General features: G+C 39.9%; 2 protein-coding genes across 9 annotated transcripts in view; one reads left to right on the top strand and one right to left on the bottom strand.

The window, feature by feature from the left end:
- Ctps2 (CTP synthase 2) overlaps positions 1-22,201 on the top strand; it is a 177,098-nt gene that overhangs the window by 46,704 nt on the left and 108,193 nt on the right. The window lies entirely within an intron of this gene.
- On the bottom strand, positions 12,772-15,090 carry S100g (S100 calcium binding protein G). Of its 3 annotated transcripts, none has more exons than XM_055615789.1 (3): positions 15,012-15,090; positions 14,492-14,635; positions 12,772-12,983 (listed from the first exon to the last, which is right to left on the bottom strand). In XM_055615789.1, the coding sequence occupies exons 2-3, from the start codon at positions 14,624-14,626 to the stop codon at positions 12,879-12,881; spliced, it is 240 nt and encodes a 79-aa protein (XP_055471764.1). In that variant the 5' UTR covers positions 14,627-14,635; positions 15,012-15,090; the 3' UTR covers positions 12,772-12,878. The 3 variants fall into 3 exon arrangements, with proteins under 3 accessions (XP_055471764.1, XP_055471763.1, XP_055471765.1); XM_055615788.1 differs by having other exon boundaries at positions 14,492-14,642; positions 15,012-15,088; XM_055615790.1 differs by having other exon boundaries at positions 14,492-14,642; positions 15,020-15,076.

Below are 22,201 nucleotides of genomic sequence, written 5' to 3' on the forward strand. Positions count from 1 at the left end.
CAAGTGTTATTATTATTATTTTTTTTTATCCATTCATCTATTAGTGGACATTTGGTTTATCCCTACTTTTTCTGTATTATGAATAATGTTTCTGTGAGCATTCATATATGAGTTTTTGTATGCTATACTTTCACTTCACCTAGGAGAGGAATTCCTGGGTCATGTGATAATTATGCTTAGTCTAGTGAGGAACCACCAGAATGTTTGCTAAAGATGCAATACTATTCCCAACAACAGTTTGCTTTCCCACCATCAATGAGTGAGGGTCTCAGTTTCTGCATTTTCTGGAGCATTTGTTATTGTTTGTGTCTGTCTTCACAGCCATCCTAGTGGAAGTGAAGTGATATCTCTTTTGGACTTTAATTTGCATTCACTCCTCGCCCTCATGGCTAAGAATGTTGAATATCTTCCATTTGAATAATGGCTACTTTGTGCCTTCTTTGGAAAAATGTCTGTTCACAATTCCTGGTCCATTTTATTTGGGTTGTTTGTATTGTTACTGTTCAGCTGTAAGAGTTCTCTTTATATTATAGATATAAGTTTATTTTCACTGTCATTTTGGGCTAGATGATTTTTAATTTCTTACTTTTCTTATTTATTTTTTGTCATGTGTGAGGTGCTAGATGCCATTAGTCCCATCTTCAATTATGACACTAAAATTTCCTCCAGATATTACCAAATATTCCTTGGTAGGAGGGCAGGGGTAGAGTTGTCTCTGTTAGGAGTCATTGACTTTAATTGAATAATGGTGTCTCAGCAGTTAAGAATATATACTTCAGGCTGGACACATACCCTTCATCCCAACACGTAGGAGGCAGAGGCAGGCAGAGCTATATGAGTTGAGGTTAGCCTGGTCTACACAGTGAGTTCTAGGACATCCAGGACCCTGTTTCAAAAAAAAAAAAATGTGTATTACTCTTACCAAGAACCTGAGCTGGTTCTCAGCACCCATATCAGGCAGCTCACAGCCAGGTGTAACTCCAGCTTTAGGTTATCCAATGCCTCTGACCTGCACTCCTGTACATATGTACACCCAGACATGTAATTAAAAATAAAATAATCAGTGGCTTAGAGAAATCTAATTCTACTCTTATTTCTTTATATTAGTTACTTTTTATCATCTCTTTGACATAATTAATACCCCACTGTAACAGCTTAAGTAAGGAGTGTTGGATTATTTGTTTTTTAAATTGAGACAGAGACCTGTAACCAAGGATATGTAACAAAGGATAACCTTGAACTTCTGATTTTTTTTCTCTATTTTCTCCCAAGTGCTGGGATTCCAGGAATGTATCATCACTTCTGGTTAATGTAGTGTTGGGGATGGGACTTTAGGGCTTTGTGAATATTAGGGAAGCACAGTTTGCCTCACAGTTTGAGGAGGTATAGGCCATCGTTAGAGAGAAGACATGGTTCCTGTCTGTGTTGGTGGGCGTATGAGGTGATATGTCTCATGTTGTAGGTAGATGCCCAAAAGTGCAAAGCAGGGCTGGCCTATTAACCCTCATCCTATCCTAAGCAGGCCAGCATCATTCTGCCAACAAAGCCCCTTGTCCAAAATGTTCCTCAGCTTTCCTAAACAGCACTATAGCTGGGAAACAAGTATTTGAACACATGAACCTGTGGGGGTGCATTTGATACTTGAACCATAACACTCTTTCACCTTCACCTATACCTTCCTTGATAGCAACTGTTTGTTCTTTTTGTTCTAGCTTCGTTCCATTTAAAAATAACATTTTATTTGAGTGCATGTGTGTGTATGTGTCCTGGTGCAAGTGCCACAGTGTGCATATAGTAGTAGAGACAACTTTTGCAGGATTTGGTTCTTTTCTTCCATTATGTAGGCCTTATATAGGTCTTGGGGTAGAACTCTGATCATTAGCTTGGTGACAAACATTCTTATCCACTGAGAAATCTTGTCAGTCCCATCTTTTCATTTTTAAAATATATAATAGGGCCTGGAGAGATGGCTCAGCAGTTAAGAGCACATATTCCTCTGGAGGACTTGGGTTCAGTTCCCAGCACTTACTTGGCAGCTCACAACCACCTATAAGTCCAGTTCCAGGGGATCTGATGCCCTCCTCTGGCCTTTGTAGTCAATGCATGCATATGGTACACATATACATGCAGGCAAAACATTCATATAAATAAATAAATAAGAATAAATGTTAAAATTAAGTAAAATATAAACAAATGAGTTTGTCCATCTGTAACTTCTTCCCTTTTTAGATACATCATAGCATATTTTTATCATTTTTTTCTGATTTTCTTTTTTCACTTGGCATCATATGCTAGAGATCACCCCATGGAAGGATATAGAAATATTCATGCCTTTTTATAGCTTTAAATTCAAACCATAATGAACTGTCACTTCCCAAACAGATGGCACTTTTAAGCCTTATGCTCAGAAGACCTTATTTCAGTGAAGAGTTTCTTAGGAGGCTTTAATAGAAATGTTTTTCCTGAGTAATATACCTGCAGTGGCTCTGCAAGGAAAATGATTGGTTTTCTTTTTCAAGACAAACTTTGGGATAAGAAGGGATTTTACCAGTAGGTGTCGCTATTAGACAGTTTTGTTGAAGTTAAGTCTTTGATGACTGCTCCTAACTCTGTGTGTAAGTATACATTAAAAATTGATATGTAAGGTAAAAAAGTGAAGTCTATAGAAAAAGGCATAAAAGGACTTCTTCGTCTCATTTTGCTTTATTTCTCTTTTACAAAGGCTGTACCTTTATTTTGTTCTGTTCTTTATTAGGTCAGGGACGCATGCATGTTCTCTCTTTCTCTCTCTTTCTGTGTGTGTGTGTGTGTGTGTGTGTGCATAAACCTATTTGTATATGTTGATGCACATATACTCTTTTTTGGGGGGGTAGGCAGTACAATGAATGGGAACTTAAGATACCATGTGTTCTAGTGAAGTGTCCTACTACTGGGCCACACCCACAGCATCCTTAACTAGTGTGCTTGAGACACTGTTCCTACCTTGTACTGATCAGCTGTCATTGTGTAAGGACCTTTTACAGCTTGTCTAGCTGTGTGCACTGTGGGAATGACAACATTTATTGCATTTATGGTATTGTGTTTATAGTTTTGTATTTAGGTTATGCTCTTTATTTTCATAACCCTAAATTCGCTCAACATTTTGACCTTTGTGTACAAATATGTTCTGTACCCACCCATAAGCACATCTGTGGGATGAATCCATAGAAGGAAAATCGCTAAGTCAGAGGATGTGTGCATTTTACATTTCAATGGCTCCTATACACATAAGTGAGATGAGAACAATAAAACCTAATTGCTATTGAATGTCTTTATGTGCTGAGATCACTTTGCTGGAGAAAAATAGCCTTAAGAGCCAGCAGTTGTGCTGATGGCTGAAAGTCTTATTAAAGAAAAAGACTAAGGGGATGGAATCATAAACACCACAATGCCTGAAGAGTGACTTTACATGGCAGATAACAATTACTTGGTTGACATGGTCATTCCTGTTCTTCTAGCTAAGGAAAATGAACAGGTTGGGAAACAGGAGATTCTTTTGTTTTCCCACTTGTTTGTTTATTTATTTAGTCACTTCACAGCTTGATCCCAGCCCCCTCTCTCCTCTCTTCCCAGTCCCATCCTCATGTTTCCTCCTCCCATTTCCTTCTCTCCTGCTTCTCAGAGAAGGGGAGGCCCTCAAGGGGGTACCTACCCATTCTGGTACACGAAGTCGAAGCAGGACTAAGTTCATCCTCTCCCACTGAGGCCAGACAAGGAAGTCCAGCTAGGGGAAAGGGATCCAAAGGTAGGTAACAAAGTCAGAGACAGGCCCTAGTCCCATTGTTAGGGGACCCACATGAAGAACAAGCTGTGCATCTGTTACAATATGTGTAAGGGGTCTAGGCCCAGCCTGTGTGTGCACCTTGATTGGTGCTTCATTCTCTGTGAGCCCCATGGGCCCATGTTAGTTGATTCTATAGGTCTTCTTGTGATGTTCTTGATCCACCTCCCCCACCTCCCCTCTCTGCTCCCTCTATCCTTCCTCCCACTCTTAACAGGAGATTCTTTTAGGATACGGCTATGCTAAAATCTGTTTTATTTCATTGGTTGTCAAAACCCCCTCCCCCAATTTGGCATGCAAGAGAAGTGTTCCAGTTGCTTACAAAACCATTGGAGACGCTATTATTCAGAACAGGCTCTTACCAGGCATACATAAAAGGAAAAATAGTTTTTTATTCTCTAAGGGCTCCAGTATATGTTGAGTCCTAGGGTACCCAGGAAAGAGCAAAAATTTGTTATATCATGCTATTTCTATGATTTATCCTGAGAACACTTTGAAGTGTTACAGAATACTTCTGGATCTGCAGCAGCTCTGGTCTCTTTTTGGCTTTACAGTTGTCTCGGCTGCTTTTAGAAGAGGCTTATCAGGAACATAGCTGACTTATGTTCTAACTCTGTATCAGTCTGAGGGACTAGGTGTAAGACAGGGGAAAAGAGGCATTAGGTAGATTGATATACTTTTTACTTAAACATTTAAGATGGCCAACTTGCCAATTCTCCTACAAGACAAAGACTTGGTAGCCTTTTTGGTAGGCCTCCCAAATCTCCTGGGAGAGGTAGGGGCTTATATCATGGGAATCAGTCAGCCTTCTTTCTTTGTCTGGATTATCCAGTCCCCCCAATAACCCAAACCAGCCAACTCTAAGAAAGAAAGGCAAATCACCCAACATAAAAGTTTCAGCTCTCTATACAAACTCAGATTCTGGATTCCAGACCCTCTATCCCCCTGGAGACTCTGCTTTTCCCGTTTTTTTTTTTTTTTTTTTTTTTTTTTAGAAAAAGAATCTGTTCCTGCAACCTCGCCATGATCATGACTGTAATCTCAGCTCTAAGAAAGCAGAGGTAGGAGGATATTGAGTTTGAGGCCAGCCTGGTCTGTAGAATATGTTTAATGCTATCCTCATATAGTGAGACCTTGCCTCAAAACAAAACAAGAATAAACAGGGAGATGCTTTAGCAGGTAAAAGCACTTGCCACCAAGTGTGATAATCTAAGTTTGATTCCCAGAATCCACAAGGTAGAAGGAAAACAGACATTTGAAAGATGTACTTTGATTTCTATTCATCATGGCACATGCGTCCACATGCAAAAAATTTATAAAATATGATAAAACGTTAAAAACAAATGCAAATGTGAATTCAGGTAAACTATAACACAGTGAAAACAAAATACATGCACTGCCTTTAAAACATACGTGGGTACTCAGATGGTGGTGTTGGTAAAAGAAAATAGGGAAGGAGCTGGAGAGATGGCTCAGCAGTTAATAGTGCTTCCTTCTCTTCTAGAGGACCCAAATTTTGTTTCTGGCACCCACATCAGGCATTTCACAACTGACTATAACTCCAGCTCCAGGAGATCCATCTTCCTCTTTTATCCTCTTAGGGCATCTGCACACAGCATAGACACAGACACACAAACATGCACATTTTAAAAAAATTCGGAGAAAGATGGGAGATAGGAAGTCTTTTTCCTTTAAATTATTTTATTATTTTGGGTGTATTAGGGTCTTGCTCGCATGTATGTCTGTGCACAGTGTATATGCCCTGGGAGGCTAATAGAAGATATTAGATCCCCTGAACTGGAGTTACAGAAGATTGTGAGCAGCCATATGAGTCCTGGCAACTGAACCTGGGTCCTCTGCAAGAGCAGCAACTGCTCTTAACTGCCGAGCCACATGTCCAGCCCCAGGTTAGAATTCTACTACTGAACCACTCATGGGATGGCTAGAAATGTTTTAACAAGGTGAAAATGGACTTTGAGATGGTAGTATTTGGTAATATTCTGATTGGAGTTCTTTCTTTCTTTATTTTTAATTTAATTTTATTTTATTAATTACACTTTATTCACTTTGTATCCCCCCCATAAGCCCCTCCCTTCTCCCCTCCTGGTCCCACCCTCCCTCCCCCTTCTTCACAGGCATGCCCCTCCCCAAGTCCACTGATAAGGGAGGTCTTCCTCTCCTTCCTTCTGATCTTAGTCTATCAGATCTCATCAGGAGTGGCTGCATTGTCATCTTCTGTAGCCTGGTAAGGCTGCTCCCCCCCCTCAGGGGGAGGTGATCAAAGAGCAGGCCCTGATTGGAGTTCTTTATCACACTATGCTTTCATTTATGCCTTTCTGAACTGGGAAGTTTCAGAGTTAAAATTAATGTGACATCTGATTTGTGAAATAGTTACAATTAAAAGCTGATTCCTGTGAATGGTAATTTATGTTATGCATTAAACATAATGAATGCATTACTTTTTTCTGCCTTTAGTTGAAGCCTTGTTTGAAGTATTTCCTTTGACTTATTTTTCAACAACTTTATATGCTATGCAAATTAAGAATTTTTTAAAGCAAAATCAAAACTCCAACCAGCCAAACAACAACAGATCTCCCAAAAGACCACATCTCTGTAATCCTAACACTTGGGAAGTGGTGATAAGGAGGATCTGGAGTTTGAGGCCAGTTTGGGCTATATGAGACTCTGTCTCAAACAAATACCCAGACAATCCACTCCAGAGTCACTTTTTAGGCAATTTGTAGTACAGGGACATTTGATTTGCTTTTAGAACATGAACCTCACACTACCACCACAGAGTCAGTTTCATCATCCCACCCTCCTCACTTTCCTGGTGATGGACAGTACTCTTACACTGTGCGCCAGAAAGAAACCCTTCTTCCTTAAGTTGCTTTTGTCAGGTATGTTGTCACAGCAACAAGACAAGTAACCAGTACACCAATCTCTCAAATCTTCAAGTAGCCTTCAAGTGGAGCTGTGTTGGTAGTTCATTGGTTGCATGTAGGACTCTAAAGTGGACAGCTCCAAACACTGCCCCCACAAGTATCTCCTTCTACAACATTCAGTCATTTTTTTTTAAAGAAAATAAATTACACAGAAAAACCATGTCTCAAAACAACAACAACAAAAACAAAAAACAAAACCCAAAACCAAAACCCAAACCAAAAAAACAAAAACAAAATCAAGTGGTTGAAATACCTATTTCTGAGGTATTTCTGATTGAGCTCAAGGTACAAAAGCCCGACAAATACATTAGCTTTAAAGCATTCATGGAGTCAATCATTTATTGTTAACATTATGAATTACGCTTAAAACTCACTAATGGAAACTCACTCCAAATTGCACTGGCTCCTTTCAGACAGCAGACTCTGTAAAGGGGTGGGGGAGGGCATAGGCAAGATGTCATAGGCAGTGGCCATCATGTCTGGAAGAAAAATGCTCCTTTTTTTTTTTTAAACATACAAAATTGTAAGTGTTCAAGATGTACAAAGTGAGTTTTGGTGTATGTATACATTATGAAATGATTACTAAAATTGCACTACCGTCTACTAGTCATGGAGTTCAGTGAGTATGGTTAAAAAAATTTGAGACCTGCCTCTTCCCAAGTTTCAGTTATTCAATAGTTGTTTGCTTGTTTTTTGAGATGAGGTCTCACAGATCTTAGGCTGGCCTTGAGTTTACTATTCAGCTAAAGATGGCCCTGGTTTCCTGATCCTCTTACCTCCATCTCTCAAGTGCTGAGACTGTTGTTGGATATGGCTTTGCACACATTCAATTACTTGAATTGACAGAGACAGGAGCTTACTTATGGGCCTTGCTGGTCGTCAGCTTAACTCCCAAGTTCAGCGAGAGAGATCCTGCCTCACAGGAATAAAGTGGAAAATAGAGCAGGATGCCTACCTCTGTCTAGACTCTTCTAGTGTCTGCATATGCATGGATGGATGCACGCACACATACACATTCACATATGCTATACAATACGTATACTTCACACTCACATGCATATATACAAAAGTAAAATTAAAACGAAGTGGAGGGCTCCTGAAGAAGCAACCCAAGGTTGACCTCTGTCCTCTACATACGGGAACACACATGTGCACCGGCACCCACATGGGTATACATATGCATTCGAGTGAGCACACATACACATATATAGGAGAGAGAGGAGACAGGAGAGGGGAAGAGAGGAGGGGAGGGGAGGAGGAGGAGGAGGAGGAGGAGGAGAGAGAGAGAGAGAGAGAGAAAGAGAGCGCTCCTTGCCATGGTGGAGCCTCCAGCCTAGTGAACAATGGGATTTCATGGCTCACAAAGTCTTGGCGGTGTTGATGAGAGGGGAAATGTAGATGAACTTTGGTGATATGAGGATCAGATCAGTGTAGCAAGAGAGGTCAAGAAGACTTTCCAAGTTTACTCACCCTACCCTTTGCCCCCTCCCCCCACTTTTTGAGACAAGCTCCCTATGTGCTGGATCTGAATCTACAACAGTCCTTTTGCCTCACCTCTTGAGTGCTGGCATTACAGGTATGAATCACCATGTCCTACTTCATTTTGACCCTTTTTGAAGGTTAAACTTGAAATTCTTTTCCCATGCCAGTATATCTAGCAGTCGTAGAAAATATTTGTTCTATCAAATTCCCATTTAAGCCTCTACTTTGTGTGCCACATCCTTGCAGAGCGTGCTTACCCTATCTTAAAGCATGCATGTTACTTTGTGATTCTTTCCTTTTTGTTTTGGCAGTACTGGGAAAGGAACCTAGATCATCATGCTTGTGGACTAAGTGATCTGCCACTGAGTCACAGTCCTGATTAGTCTGTGACTCTTGGCATCTTCTTCCTTTCTGACCTTGGATTAGCACACATGGACTCTGATGATCTGAAGTCAGGGTGCCCTCTCTCCTTGTATCTAGCAAAGACAAAGCACGTGTGTTCCTGGAATAGCCTTGTAAATTGATCATAAAGTGTTTGCTTGGGTTTTTTTCTTTTCTTTCTCTCTCCCCTTTTTATTTTTTATTTTAATTAATTTTTTATTTTTGAGACAGGGTTTCTCTGTGTAGCCTTGGCAGTCCTCGACTCACTCAGTAGACCAAGCTGGCCTCAAACTCACAGAGATCCACCTGCTTCTGCCCTCCTGAGTACTGGGATTCCAGGCATGCACCACTGGGCCCAGCTCTCTCCCTTTGTATTATTTGTGCATGAGCATGATTTCGTGGAGTTGATTTTCATTTCATCTCTTTACATGGGTTTTGGGGATTGAACTCAGGTTGCTAAGCTTGTGTGACAAATTCTTTTGCCCACTGACCCATCATCTCACTGCTTTTCTCTGTTTTAAATGCTCTCTGCTACCTCTTCCCCACATACCCCTCTCTAGGCATCGGGACACTAGGTATAAAACCCAGTGGAAATGCTGCTTCCCTTCTTCACCCTTTTCTTGCTTATCACAGACTTACTTAGGATCTCAGTCTGGGAGTTAGTCCCAATTTTTCTATCAAGTCTTGCCTGGTTACAGGAGATGCCCGGTTCAGGCTTTATATACCCCATTACTAGGAATCTTCTATGGTCACCTTCATAGATTCTTTCCATTGTCCTAGGTTTCTAGCTTGTCCTAGAGATGATATCCCCCAATCCAGTTTTCTCTTCCAATACTCTCTCCCTCAGTCCTCCCTCCACCCTGACTCTTCTGGTTCCTATTCTTCCGCCTCCCCCACCAAGTTCCCTTCCTCCCTCCATCCCTGATGTCTAATCTATTTCTCCTCAGTGAGATTTAAGCATCCCCACTTGGTCCCTCCTTGTTACTTAGCTTCTTTGGGTCTATAGTTTGCAACATGGTTATCCTATACTTTATGACTAAAATCCACTTATAAGTGAGTACATACCATATTTGTCTTTCTGGGGCTGGGTTACCTCACTCAGGATGATCTTTTCTAGTTCTATCTATTTGCCTGCAAATTTCATGATGTCCTTGTTTTTAATAGCTGTTTTTAATTAATAGCTCCATTGTGTAAGCGTACCACATTTTCTTTATCTATTCTTCAGTTCTCAGGACATCTAGGTTGTTCAGTTTCTGGCTATTATGAATAAAGCTACTATGAAAATAGTTGAGCAAGTATTGTTGTGGTATATTTTGGGTATATTTCCCCTTAAGTGGTATAGCTGGGACTTGAGATAGATCTATTCCCAATTTTCTGAGAAAGCCCCAGATTGATTTCCAGAGTAGTTGTACAAGTTTACATTTCTACCAGCAATGGAGGAGGGCTCCTTTTGCTCCACATACTCACCAGCATGAGCTGTTGCTTGAGATTTTTATCTTAGCTATTCTGATGGGTGTAAGATGAAATCTCAGCGTCGTTTTGATTTGCATTTCCCTGATGACTAAGGATGTTAAGTGCTTCTAGGCCATTAGCGATTCCTCTGTTGAGAATTCTCTGATTAGGTCTGTACGCCATATTTAATTGGGCTCTTTGGTTTGTTTATGTCTGGTTTCTTGAATTCTTTATGTATTTTAGATATCAGCCCTCTGTCAGATGTAGAGTTGGTGAAAATGTTTTCCCATTCTGTAGGCAGCTGCATTTTGTAGTCCTGGTTGTATTGGAACTTGGGTCTGTAGACCAGGCCGGCCTGCCTTAAACTCACAGATCTGCATGCCTTTGCCCAGTTTTCCCTCTCTTTCTCTTTTTGAGACAGAGTTTCTCTGTTTGGTTTTGGCTGTCCTGGAAGTTGTTCTATAGATCAGGCTGCCCTCAAGCTTGGAGATCTCCCAGCCTCTGCCTTTCAAGTGTTGGAATTAAAGGTGTATGTCACCACTGCCTGGGTGCTTAATTATTTTTTAATTAATATTTTTAATTTGGCTTTTGAGGACAAAGTATCATATAATCTCAGCTGGCCTCCAACTTGCTATGTAGCCAAGGATGACCTTGAACTCCTGATGGTCCTGCTTCCACCTTTCAAATCCTGCGATTATAGGTGTTTGGCTCATTTTTTTAAAAGCATTGTTTGCTTTTTTTGTTTTTTATTTTCTTCTGCTGCTTCATTATTTATCTATCAACCAACAACCAGCCAATCTCCCTCCCTCCCTACTTACCTGTCTATTTACTTAGTGCTTTTCTGTGTGTGGGAGTCTGGAGTCAGTTCCCTCCCACCAGCATATGGATCCTGGGGATTGAACCCAACTCATCAGGCTTGACAGCAAGTGTTTCTACTTGCTGCTTAATTTTTTTAAATACATACAACATAGATTTCAATGAAGTCTGATTATTGGGGAAGTTTTTATAATCACATTCTTTCCTCCAAAATCAGAAGTATACTCTACTTTCAAAGTTAAGATAATTTGTTTTCTGACAGTTGGGAGGAGGGAGGGCAGAGAGGCTTATTATAAAGATCAGTGACTCAGCAATTAAAAATTATTTTCTTTTAATTGAGGAGTATAGCTTTTAAACATTTATTTATTTTGTGTGTGCATTTGTGTGAGTGCTCCTACAGGTATCACATGAGACTGGTGAAGGTCAGAGGACAATTTGCAGAAGTTGGTGGTGCCAGCAATAGAACGAAGGGTCTTATGTACACTAGGCTAGCGATCTTTAGTAATTTGTTACATTACCTCCTTAGACCCATTTTTTTCCTTATAAATATTTATGTGTAGAGCACAGTTTAATTTTTATTTATTTTTAATAGGTGCAAGTATTTTGCCTGCATGCATATATGTGTGCTTGGTACACACAGGCAACAAAAGAGAGTATTAGATACCCTGGAACTGGAATTATAGATGGTTATGAGCCAGCATGGGGATGCTGGGAACCATACTTGGGTTTTCTGTATTAGTTGCAAGAACTCTTAACCTCTGAGGTATCTTTAACTCCATGCTTATTTTTCTAAAAAAAAAAAACAAAAAAAAACAAAAAAAAACCCCTATCATTTGACAACTTGTACACATTTTGGGTATGTATATGGCACTGTGTCTAGATCCTAGCTGCTCTCTAACTTTTCCCAAAACCTTACCCTTCCTGACATGTAGAACTTCATGTCTTCCTTTATATATATCTAAAATCTAATTTGTGCCAACCACATGTGCCCAGCCTCACTTTAAAAAGTACTTGCTGCTCTTGCAGAGGACCCAGATTCAGTTCCATCCACTCTCATAGCAGTTCATTTCTGTCTCTAACTCCAATTTCAGGGGAATCCGATGCCTATTATGGCCTTCACAAGCATGGTATGAAGGTGGTAGACAGATATTACAGGCAGGCAAATACACACAATAAAAATGAATAAATCTTTAAAAAAGCAATAACAACATTTTTGTGAGACAGGGTCTCATGTAGCCAAGGCTACCTTAAACTTTGTGTAACTGGGTATGACCTTGAACTCAGTTCTTCTGCTTCCACCTCCCAAGTGCTGAGATTAAAAGAATGAGCCACCATACCTGGCAATATATATTTAAAATTTTTTATGTTTAAAATTAAAAAATAATGTTTAATTTCTTGATGGTTTTTATACATGTAGATGGCTACTTTTAGTCATTTTCACTGCCCTCCATTCGCCTATCTTATCCCCTCTTTCTTTTCCCACTGAAACTTATCTTTCCAGTAAATCCCCTTCTACTTTCATGTCGTATTTTGGTGTGTATGACCTACTGAGTTTAATTAGGGCCTGATGACTTTTCTTTTTAAGTTTGAAAGCAGGTGAAACAAGCCAATAGTATGGCTCGGGAAGGAAAAGATACTTAGTGCCAAGTCTAACAATCACAGTTTGACCCCCAGCTTCACATGTTAGGAGAGAACCTTCTCTATGTGTTGTCTTTTAACTACCACACATGTTCTGTGACTTGCTGGTCTGTGCACTTGCTCACATGTATGCGTGCACAATAAACACAAACTAAATAAATAAATGTAAAGCAAAAAATTCAGAAAAAACAAAACAAAACAAGTTACTCGAAAGTCTAAGTAATCAAGAGTCAGCACTTGACAAGAAAGCCATGTCTCAGAATTTGCTTTATTAACAGCTAGACTCTATAACAGCAAAGAATTCAATCAGTAGATGGTGTTCGGGCTTCTTATTCATGGCGTCTTCATTGTGACATCTTTTTGAACAATGATTGGAATTCTTCAAAACTAACTTCTCCATCGCCATTCTTATCCAGCTCTTCAAAGAGACTGTCTAGAGTATTCACACCCTGGTTTTAGACAAAAAGAATGGGATAGGGGAAGGAAGAAACTTTAGATAAGATACTGCAACACATTTCAGAAATGAGAGGCACTGGATTTTTCTTCCAAGAAGGCAACCTAAGTTTCAGTCACATACCACTGACAATATGATGGTATTTGTGATGAAACCAGCTTTAGCTGTAATAGTGGTCTTAATGTCACATTACTGGGTTCTATCTTTCTTTCTTTTTTATTTTATTTATCTTTGAGACCGAGTCTCATTATGTAGCCTTGACTGGCCTGAAACCCACTATGTTCAGATTGGCCTTGAACTTAACAGTGATCTCAAGAGTTCTCAGATTGAATGTGTGCACTACAATACTTGCCCCTCCCACTTCATGAAATACTTTCTTATGTGTGTCTGTGTGCACCTATGTGTGAGCTCGGACATGTGAGTACAGTTGCCCTCAAAGGCCATCAAATCCTCTAGAGCTACTGGTGGTTCTAAGTTACCTGACCTGAGTGCTAGGATCTAAGTCCAGAACTTTTGGAAAGAGCATCATGTGTTCTTAACCACTGAGCCAGCTCTCCAGCCACCTCCCTCAGGTTACAACATGTTAACGTTATATAGCACATTTATTGTTATTATTTAGTAGTAATAATCTACATTCTGATGTATTTTATGAGATCTAAACTTCTTTAAAAACATTCTTCATACTGGATCTGGTAGCTCAAACCTGTAGTCTCAACTACTTAAGACGCTAAAGTGGGGGATTGCATTAAGTTTGGAGTTAGCTTGGACTGCACAGTGAGTTTTAGGCCAACCTGGGCTACGTAGATATTGTTTCAAAATGATGAAATTCTAACAATTTATCATGTAACCATTTTTAAAAGATTTGTTTATTTATTTATTTTTAAAGATTTAAAAATTTTTTTTATAAGTATGTGTGTTTTGTCTGCGTGTGTGAATATGTGCTATGTGTAACTGGTGCCCACAGAAGCCAGAGAGGGCATTGGATCTCCTGAACACAGAGGTACAGATAGTGTGAGCAGCTATGTATCTGCTGGGAACCAAACATGGGTGTTTTTCCAAGAGCAGTAAATGCTCCTAACTGCTGAGCCATCTCTCCAGCCCTCATCCAACCATTTTGTATGTGGACAGTTCTGTAGTGTTAAGTATATGTACTTTATTATTATGCAATAAATCTCCACATGCATGTGTGAGGTCTTGGGTTCGAGTCCCAGCAACACATACAGTTATTTTGAATTATAAGAAAATTAGGAAACATCAGATTGTAATGTTAATATTTTTAGCTCTGTGTGTGTATGTGTGTGTGTCTACCAAACACAAAAGTCACGTGGATTGTGGCTGTAGCTCAGTGATAGAGTGCCTATTTAGTTTTTGCTAGGTCCTGTGTTCTATGTGGCCTTGTCTCCGCAGAGCTGAGGTCAGTATTTCAGTAGCATTCGCAGCCATCTATGCTCCTTTCTCACCACCAGAGGCAGCTACCACCCTCTGCCCAGGTGTGCCACTCACCTTCAGGAGACTGGGGAATTCAGACTGAATCAGCAGCTTCAGCTCCTCCTTTGATAGCTGGTTTGGATCGCCTTCTTTGGCTGCATATTTTTGAAAAATGCTCTTCATTTCTTCTGGAGACTTCTTAGTACTCATTCTGCTGTCCTGTAAACTGGGAAGAAGACAGATTTACCAAAACAAAACAAAACAAAAGACAGATTTACCAAAACAAAACAAAACAAAACAAAACAAAAAACCTGAAACTGAAGGAGAGCTTTTACACCAAGTGTTAGCAAGACGGATTTACTGTTTCCCACATTGTCCCTTTTTCTTGGAAAGACAAGGGGGAGAATAAAGAAAAGGAAGAGGAAAAGAGGGATAGGTGGAAATAGCATTATTGGTTTCCAGTGTATTTTAAAAACATCCAGGTTAGGGGCTGGGGAACATAGCTGTTAGTAGAGCACTTGCTTAATCTGCTGGAAGCTCTGGGCTCCATCCCCAGCACCCACAAGCTAGTGGGGCATGTTAAGATCATACTGACCTGCTTACCAGTCAGTGCAACCGCTGAAAGAGTAGAACAGGAACAGGTGATAGTGGATGGAGAGCTGAGAAGGAGCTCTTTTATAGTCTTTATGACACACCACCCTGATTATGAAACTCCCTTTTGTTTACTATTTAAGGGTAATGATTAATGGTTTCTGAAACCAAACTTAAGACTCTCAATTAAGGGCAAGCTCCAGTAAAGAGCTACTTCAACAATTGCTTAATGGTTTAGAGTCCCAAGGGTAAAACCTGGATTTTCTTTTCCTTTAGACTAAATTTCCCTCTAATACAGAATTTTGAGCTTGCTTACAGCTCACATTGCTGAAAGCAATGGAAATGCAGATTTAGGCTTGAAAAAAAAAAAAAAGTCTGTCACAGAGGAGACAGTATTACATGGCTTTTAAAAATACAGAATAGGGGGCTGGAAAGATGACTCAGTTGTTAAAAACAAATATGAAGTGTTGTGCTATTGCTTACACAATTCTGGTCGTTCCTGAGCATTAATCATTCCATAGGTTTTGGCTATTTTATTGCAGTTCATCTGACTCCAGTACAGACTTATGTATTAACCCACTTACTGGAGTTGCTAGAATTGATTGTAGGTCAGTGTGTCAGTAGGTAGGTCTGCCTATCTAGCATGTGTGTTTATGTGTGTGTTACATATATTTGTACATGTGTGTACAGGTCTGTAAGATGTCAGGTGTCCTGCTCTATCAGTTTTCCACCTTATTCTCTTGAGATAGAGTCTGTCATGGAACCTGAGCTAGGTTGTTGGCCAGCAAGTCCAGTAAACCTCCTATTTGCTCCCCACCCTCATAGTGCTGGGGTTTCAGGGTATTGGAATCCAAATTCAGGTCCTTGAGCATTTGTGACAAGTGCTCTAACACACTGAGTTATATCTCCAAACTCCATATTTTTTGTTTATTTTTGGAGACAGGGCCTCTCATGTGGCCCAGTCTGCCCAAGTTTCCCTTTGAATTCCTGATCCCCCTGTCTCTACCTCAACAATGCTGGGATTACAGGTTGTGTGCTACCATGTCCAACTGGCATTGTTTTTAGTTGATGATTTTACACAACAATATTCTGATTTTGGCAATGTTTTAAAAAAGGTTTTAGAAAATTTTCCGTGTTTTTGTTGTTTTGTTTGCTTTGCATGTACATTCTAGTCTCTTAGGAGGAAGTGAGCTTTTCAGACAGTCAGAGGAAGAACTATAGTTTTCCCACAAATGTCTTTTTTTGTTAGTGTTGTTTTTTTGAGACAGAATCTCTTTGTTTATCCCAGCTCCTACTGTAGTTGAAGCTACCCTTGAACTCCTTCCTAGTCCTCCTCAGTCCTTATGATTGATTGCCCCACTCCAACGTCTTTAAGGTTTGTTTTGTTTTGTTTTACATCGAAAGCAAAGTGGCAAAAATAATATATCAGTGTACCTTTTGAGTAGGCTCTTTACAGTTAACATTTCCACAGTTGCACATTGGCCTAGTATTGCTGGGCCAATACTTTTCCCCTCATCAGTCATTGGAGAATTGAGTTGTGAAGTTTGACTGGTTTACCTACAAATCCCTTGGCCTAGGTCTCCTAAGGACAAAAACTGTTTTCTATGTAAACTCAATGGTATTATTACAGCCTGTATTTCAACTTCCTTAGTTGTTGAAATATTTCACCTTAAACCATCTGTTTTCTCAAATGATGATATCGGTGCTAAAGTTGATGGGAGGTTGATATCATATTTCTTAGGCCTATATTGAAAAATGATTTTAATCACTGCATGTAATCCAAGTAACAGTAGATTATATGGCATTTCATATGACATATGTAACTTATATCATGTGACATATATGCTGTGATAAGAATAAAATATGTACAATTCATATTCTAAGGATCATTGTTAAAAGGGTATAGGCAAACAGTCATTTAGTCTACATATCCCTCATTTCAAGGGAAGATCTTTGCTTAAAATGGCCTAATGCTTCCTGTCAGAACTTGAAAAATACCCTGTGGTTGTTTTCATACTTTTTGCATGCTTATCTCTTCCAGTGGCATCTCCTCTAGTGGTGTCATATTTTTCTCTATTTTTGTACTCAAAAGCATGAGGGTAACCCAGCAGCTAGAAATGCAAAATCTGCTAATAATCTCATGAAACATTAACTAACGATGTATGGAAACATGCCATAAATGCAGGGTGTGTTCAAAAGAGTGGGTTTTGAAATGCAAGCAGGGGGGAAAGAATGACAGGTACAAGGTTGGTAATGGAAAAATGAAGAGTCAAAGGTTAAGTAGCACCTCTCTGGTCAATTACTTGATCTTTGGACAGACATAATTTTTTTTTTTTTTACCACCCACCCCCACCTCCGGGAAGACCAAGTGCTCTGGGCTTCTGTGGCCATGTTATTCTGCTTGAAATCAATAGCATGGAATGCCTGAAGAAGAAAATATTCCTTTGGGCTGGGTATGTAGTTCAGTTGGTACAGTGCTTGCTTAACATAAATGAAGCCCTTGGTTCTATCCCCAGCACTGCATGAACTAGACATAGTGGTGCACACCTGCAATCCTAGCACTCAGGAATTAGAATAGGGGAAATCAGAAGTTTAAGGTGCTCCTCTGCTACTCATAGGGAGTTTGAGGCCAACCTGGGCTATATGAGACCTTGTCTTTTTTAAAAAATCTATTTGTATTACTAATTATATTAGAATTACTAATGACCAGTTTCCCACAAAATAAAGCATGTGTGAAATGCTATTGTATGTTACCTTTGACTTTGAAATTTAAAAGACTCTGAACTTTTCCTAAGGAGTTAAATTCTAGTTATTTAAAAGGATAATTTTAATTGTCCCTAAAAGAACAGCGTACTTGTCTCCCTTACTTGGCCTTTACATGGTGCCTGCCCTTCTTGGCCCATCAGAGTTCATTTTCTTTTCTACTTGCAGATTTCTTTTCTACTTGCCTTGGGTATGCATCTCTTGCTTGTGCTAGTCTTCGATTCTGAGTTCCTAGAGGCCTCCACATACTGAGGGCTTTTGCTTTGTCTTGTTTATAAAAGATGGACATTCAACTTCTATAGCCTCCTGAAATCATTGTAACAACACTATGAAATGGATAGTGTTCCCTTTGGTTGACAGAGGTACAAAAAGGACAGCAATGGATTCTTGTTGCTGCTTTAATAAGTTTCTTGCACAGAAACACCACAGATTTCCTCCCTTTTGGACTTGTAGGTCGGAAATTTAAAGTGAGTTGACAGGCTGTGTTTCTTAAGTTATAGGAGAGAGTGCTTTTTTTTCACCTTCTAGAGGTTGCTTGTTCATGAATACACCCTCCATATTGAAAGCCAGAAGCTTAGCATCTTTTAGTCTGTCTGTAATATCCACTTTGCTATCATTTCACTTCTGATGTTGTCCTTCATTCCTCTGTCAGGGTTCCACATGATTATGTGGGTTCACCCTCATTACCCAGAATAAACATCTATGGCATGTGAATTCCAAAGAAATGATGAGTTCAGCCTTCCACTTCTTTCTTCTTCCTGTCCTGTCATGACACAGCAAGAAAGCCCCCTCTACTTCCAGGAAGTTTAACATAATGACATTTGTAAATCCTTGGGTCACAAAAAGTCATAGGTTCTTAGGTTCCAAGAACTAGAATGTGAACACCTTTGGAGGGGTATGGGGAATGAATTAACAATATGTAACTGATTTATTTGTTAAAAGGAACTGATTAATTATAAGGCAATAAGAAGTGGATGGTGCCCCCAAATCATGGATTTTTGTGGTGAAATAGGAAGAGAACCTTTTTAGAAATGTAATTTAGAAGTAGTCTCTGTGTGGCAGTATGGTGGGAGAGTGGAGGAGCCATTAGCATTGGACTTTCGTAGCTTAGGTAGAAAGCGCAGGTTGGAATCCATCAGGAAAGTCCAGCTAGCTAGGGTCATGAATGAGGTGAGACCTGAAAGCCAGTCAGGAGGGTTCCATTTTGATTTGTAGTGACAGAGGCTGCAGGAGCAAGTAGCAAGACACTGTGTTAGGTAACATACTAATGGTGTAAAGCTGGTTCATAACTATATGCACATCTTCAACATGACTTATAAAGAATCCAAATCAGAGTAAGGCTTAAAAAAAAAAAGAGAACCCCATCCCTCACCCCCAAAAAATAACCCAGTGGAAAGTAGGAGAGGAACAGATTGGAGAATCTCTGTAAAGAGCACACAAGAATGTCTAGGTGAGTCACTAGAAATAGGGCTGGGGATGTAGCATAGAGGTACAGTGTTTGCCTATTGGCAAACAGGTTTAATCACTAGTCCTGTAAAAAAGGAAAACAACAACCAAAAAGAAGTGCTGACAAAATGGCTCAGCAAGGTAAAGGTGCTTGCTACCAAGCCTGATGACATGAGTTCTGTCCCTGGTAATTAGATGGTAGAGTAGAGAACCAATTCCTGAAAGTTGTCCTCCGAACTCTACATACATGCATCCACACACACTACGATACTATATATATATAGATGTAATTGTTTTTTAAATGAAGAGGAGAAGGAGGTGGAAAAGGTCTGTGAGTAGGTGTTTCTATTTTCTCCAAGTGAAATAGGTAGGCCCCATAATAAACCACTGCCATTAAGGAATTTCATCATTGATAAGAGAATCAGTCTTCCATAGTCTCAGTTTAAGGTACCCTGGGATCCTGAAGGTTATCGAGGTTGCAGAATACCTTAGTCAAGGTTAATTAGTGTTATAGTTATTCATGTGCAGTGCTTTTCCATCTCCTAAAGCTTTATAACTTATTGATCTTTTTTAATTTTTGTAGGTTGTATGATTCTGTTCCAGGAAAAGACAGAATGTGGGGATCAGATCACAGCCAATAGTGGCACTTGAGGCAATGGTTTTGTAAAGGAAGAAGCCCTTTCCTTTCAGATGTAAAAACTGTGGTATTTTGGAAATGTTGGGAGCAAATATAAAGGCACTAACCACTCACAAAGATAAAACTAGCATGCTTTCAAATCCTGTTCTTTTCATCTCTTAGGCTTTTTGGTTCTGTTTGTTGCCTAATTAGGTTCCTTCCTCATTCATTCATTTATCTATCTATCTATCTATCTATCTATCTATCTATCTATCCATCCATCATCCATCTATCTATCTATCTATCTATCTATCTATCTATCTATCTATCTATCTATCTATCTATCTATCTATTAACTATTTGAGACAGGGTTTTTCTCAGGTGGTGCTTGAACTTGCTATGCAGCATATCTATGTCTTGTTTTCTGTGATGCTGGGCATCAAACCCAGTGTACTCCTGCATTCCAGGCAAGTACTCTACCAACTGAACTACATCTCAGGTCCCCAGCTACCATCTTTAGAGCTTGTGTTGTTATCTGAGGACTAAGTCACTGTGTTCTCTGTTCACACTTCCTCAGCCTTCTGCTGGAGTGGCTCCTGTATACTTGCTCCCAGCTGATGTTATTCTGTGTCTCTGGATGAGGCCTCCTGAGAGACCTCTCCTGAGCCATCCCTCCCTGGTGACTCTATTTCAGGTTCTCATTGCACACTTCTCCTTTCCCTGCTCTTCCAGGTGTCATTTGGATTTGGGACCTGTTTCTCTTCCCCTTTCATCGTCAGCATTTTTTTCTCCACTGACTCTTGCGTTAGCTAGCACTTCTTCTTTAGAGTATTTTTAAAAATGTGTTCTGTGGTCAGGCAGTGGTAGTGCACTCCTTAATTCTAGTAGGACTCAGAGACAGTTTTATCTCTGAGTCTAAGGCCAGTCTGTTCTACAGAGTGAATTTCAGGACAACCATGGGTATACAAAGAAATACTGTCTCAAAAAAAAAAGTATTTTTTGACAATTTCATATATGCATATGAATGTCACAATTCCATATGCATATGAAATTGTCAATATATATAGTGTATTTTAATATCCCACCCAAGTTATCACATTGATCTTTCAAGATTTTCAAATTTCCTTTGGTACAGGAGGACTATTTAATAGCCTTAGGTGGCCAGTGTCCTTGCCTCTGTTATGCCCAGTTCTTGAGAACCCCCAAAGACTACCAGGAATCGACTCTGCTGCAAAACACATGAGGATCTTTTTATTAATTAATTAATTAATTAATTAATTAATTAGTTTTTTGAGGCTCTTTTTATTACAAGCTATAGCCTGGGCTCACACATCCTCACCGCTCTAACAGTTGATAGCAGAGAGCCTCATGCTAAGGTTAGGTGGTTGATTTAAAGAGTCCAGAACAGGGACTGTCTCTGACATGAACTCAGGGCAGTGAGAAGGAAAGACGCCATGGCTCCTTGATAGCTGAGCAGAGATCTCAGAGTTTACACGGCTTTCATTGTGGATGGTCTGAAGGGGTTAATTAATGGGTCTTGACAGATTAAATATGAAGAAGAGGAAGAAGTCATCAGCATTGTTAGTTTTTTGATGCACAGGATGTACAAGAATAGAGGAGAGAGAGAGAGACTGTGTGTGTTTGGTGTCTATGTGTTTGTGTGGGTGTGTGCACATATGCATGCAGCATGTAGAGGTCAGAGGTCAGAGACTGATGTTTGGTGTCCTTCTCAATGGCTCTCTCTCTTTCTGAGACAGGGTTACTCACTGAACTCTGAGCTAGTTGATTTGCATAAACTAGTTTGCTGTGAGATCTCTGGGGTTCAACATGTGTACATGTGTGCTACCACATCTGACTCTTAGTGGGTCAGATGTGGTAGCACATCTAGGGATCTTAACACATCTAGGGATCTTAGCACATCTAGGGATCTTAACTCATGCTTGCATGAAAGGCACTTTCACCAACTGAATTATCTTCTAAGGTCTATTCTTTTTTATCTCCTTTTTTCTTTTTTCTCTTTTGAGACAGTGTCTCTTGTATGCCAGGATGGCTTGGAATTCATGTAGCCAAGGATGATCTTGGACTTCTGATTCTCCTTCCTCTTTCTCCCTAGTGCTGGGATTGGGTTGTAGGTGTTCACTACCATGTCTGATTTATGAGGTACTGGAAATCAAACCCAGGGCTTTGTGTATGCTGGGCAAGTACTCTATCAATGCAACTATATCAGCCTTTTTCTTTTCTTTTTCTTTCCTTTTTCCCCTCCCTCCATTCCCTCCCCTAACTCCTCTTCTGCCTCCTCCTCCCTCCCCTTCTCTCCTTCCTTCCTTCCTTCCTTCCTTCCTTCCTTCCTTCCTTCCTTCCTTCCTTCC

This window comes from Psammomys obesus, unplaced genomic scaffold (genome assembly GCF_907164565.1).
Source record: "Psammomys obesus unplaced genomic scaffold, mPsaObe1.curated_primary_1811, whole genome shotgun sequence".
Lineage (NCBI taxonomy): Eukaryota > Metazoa > Chordata > Mammalia > Rodentia > Muridae > Psammomys > Psammomys obesus.

What these genes read in the sequence shown, in the direction of transcription:
- S100g (XM_055615789.1), bottom strand. Translation starts at nt 14,626, where the DNA reads ATGAGTACTAAGAAGTCTCCAGAAGAAATGAAGAGCATTTTTCAAAAA. An exon ending in AATTCCCCAGTCTCCTGAAG is followed by an intron (nt 12,984 to 14,491) that starts GTGAGTGGCACA and finishes GTCTAAAACCAG; the next exon opens with GGTGTGAATACTCTAGACAG.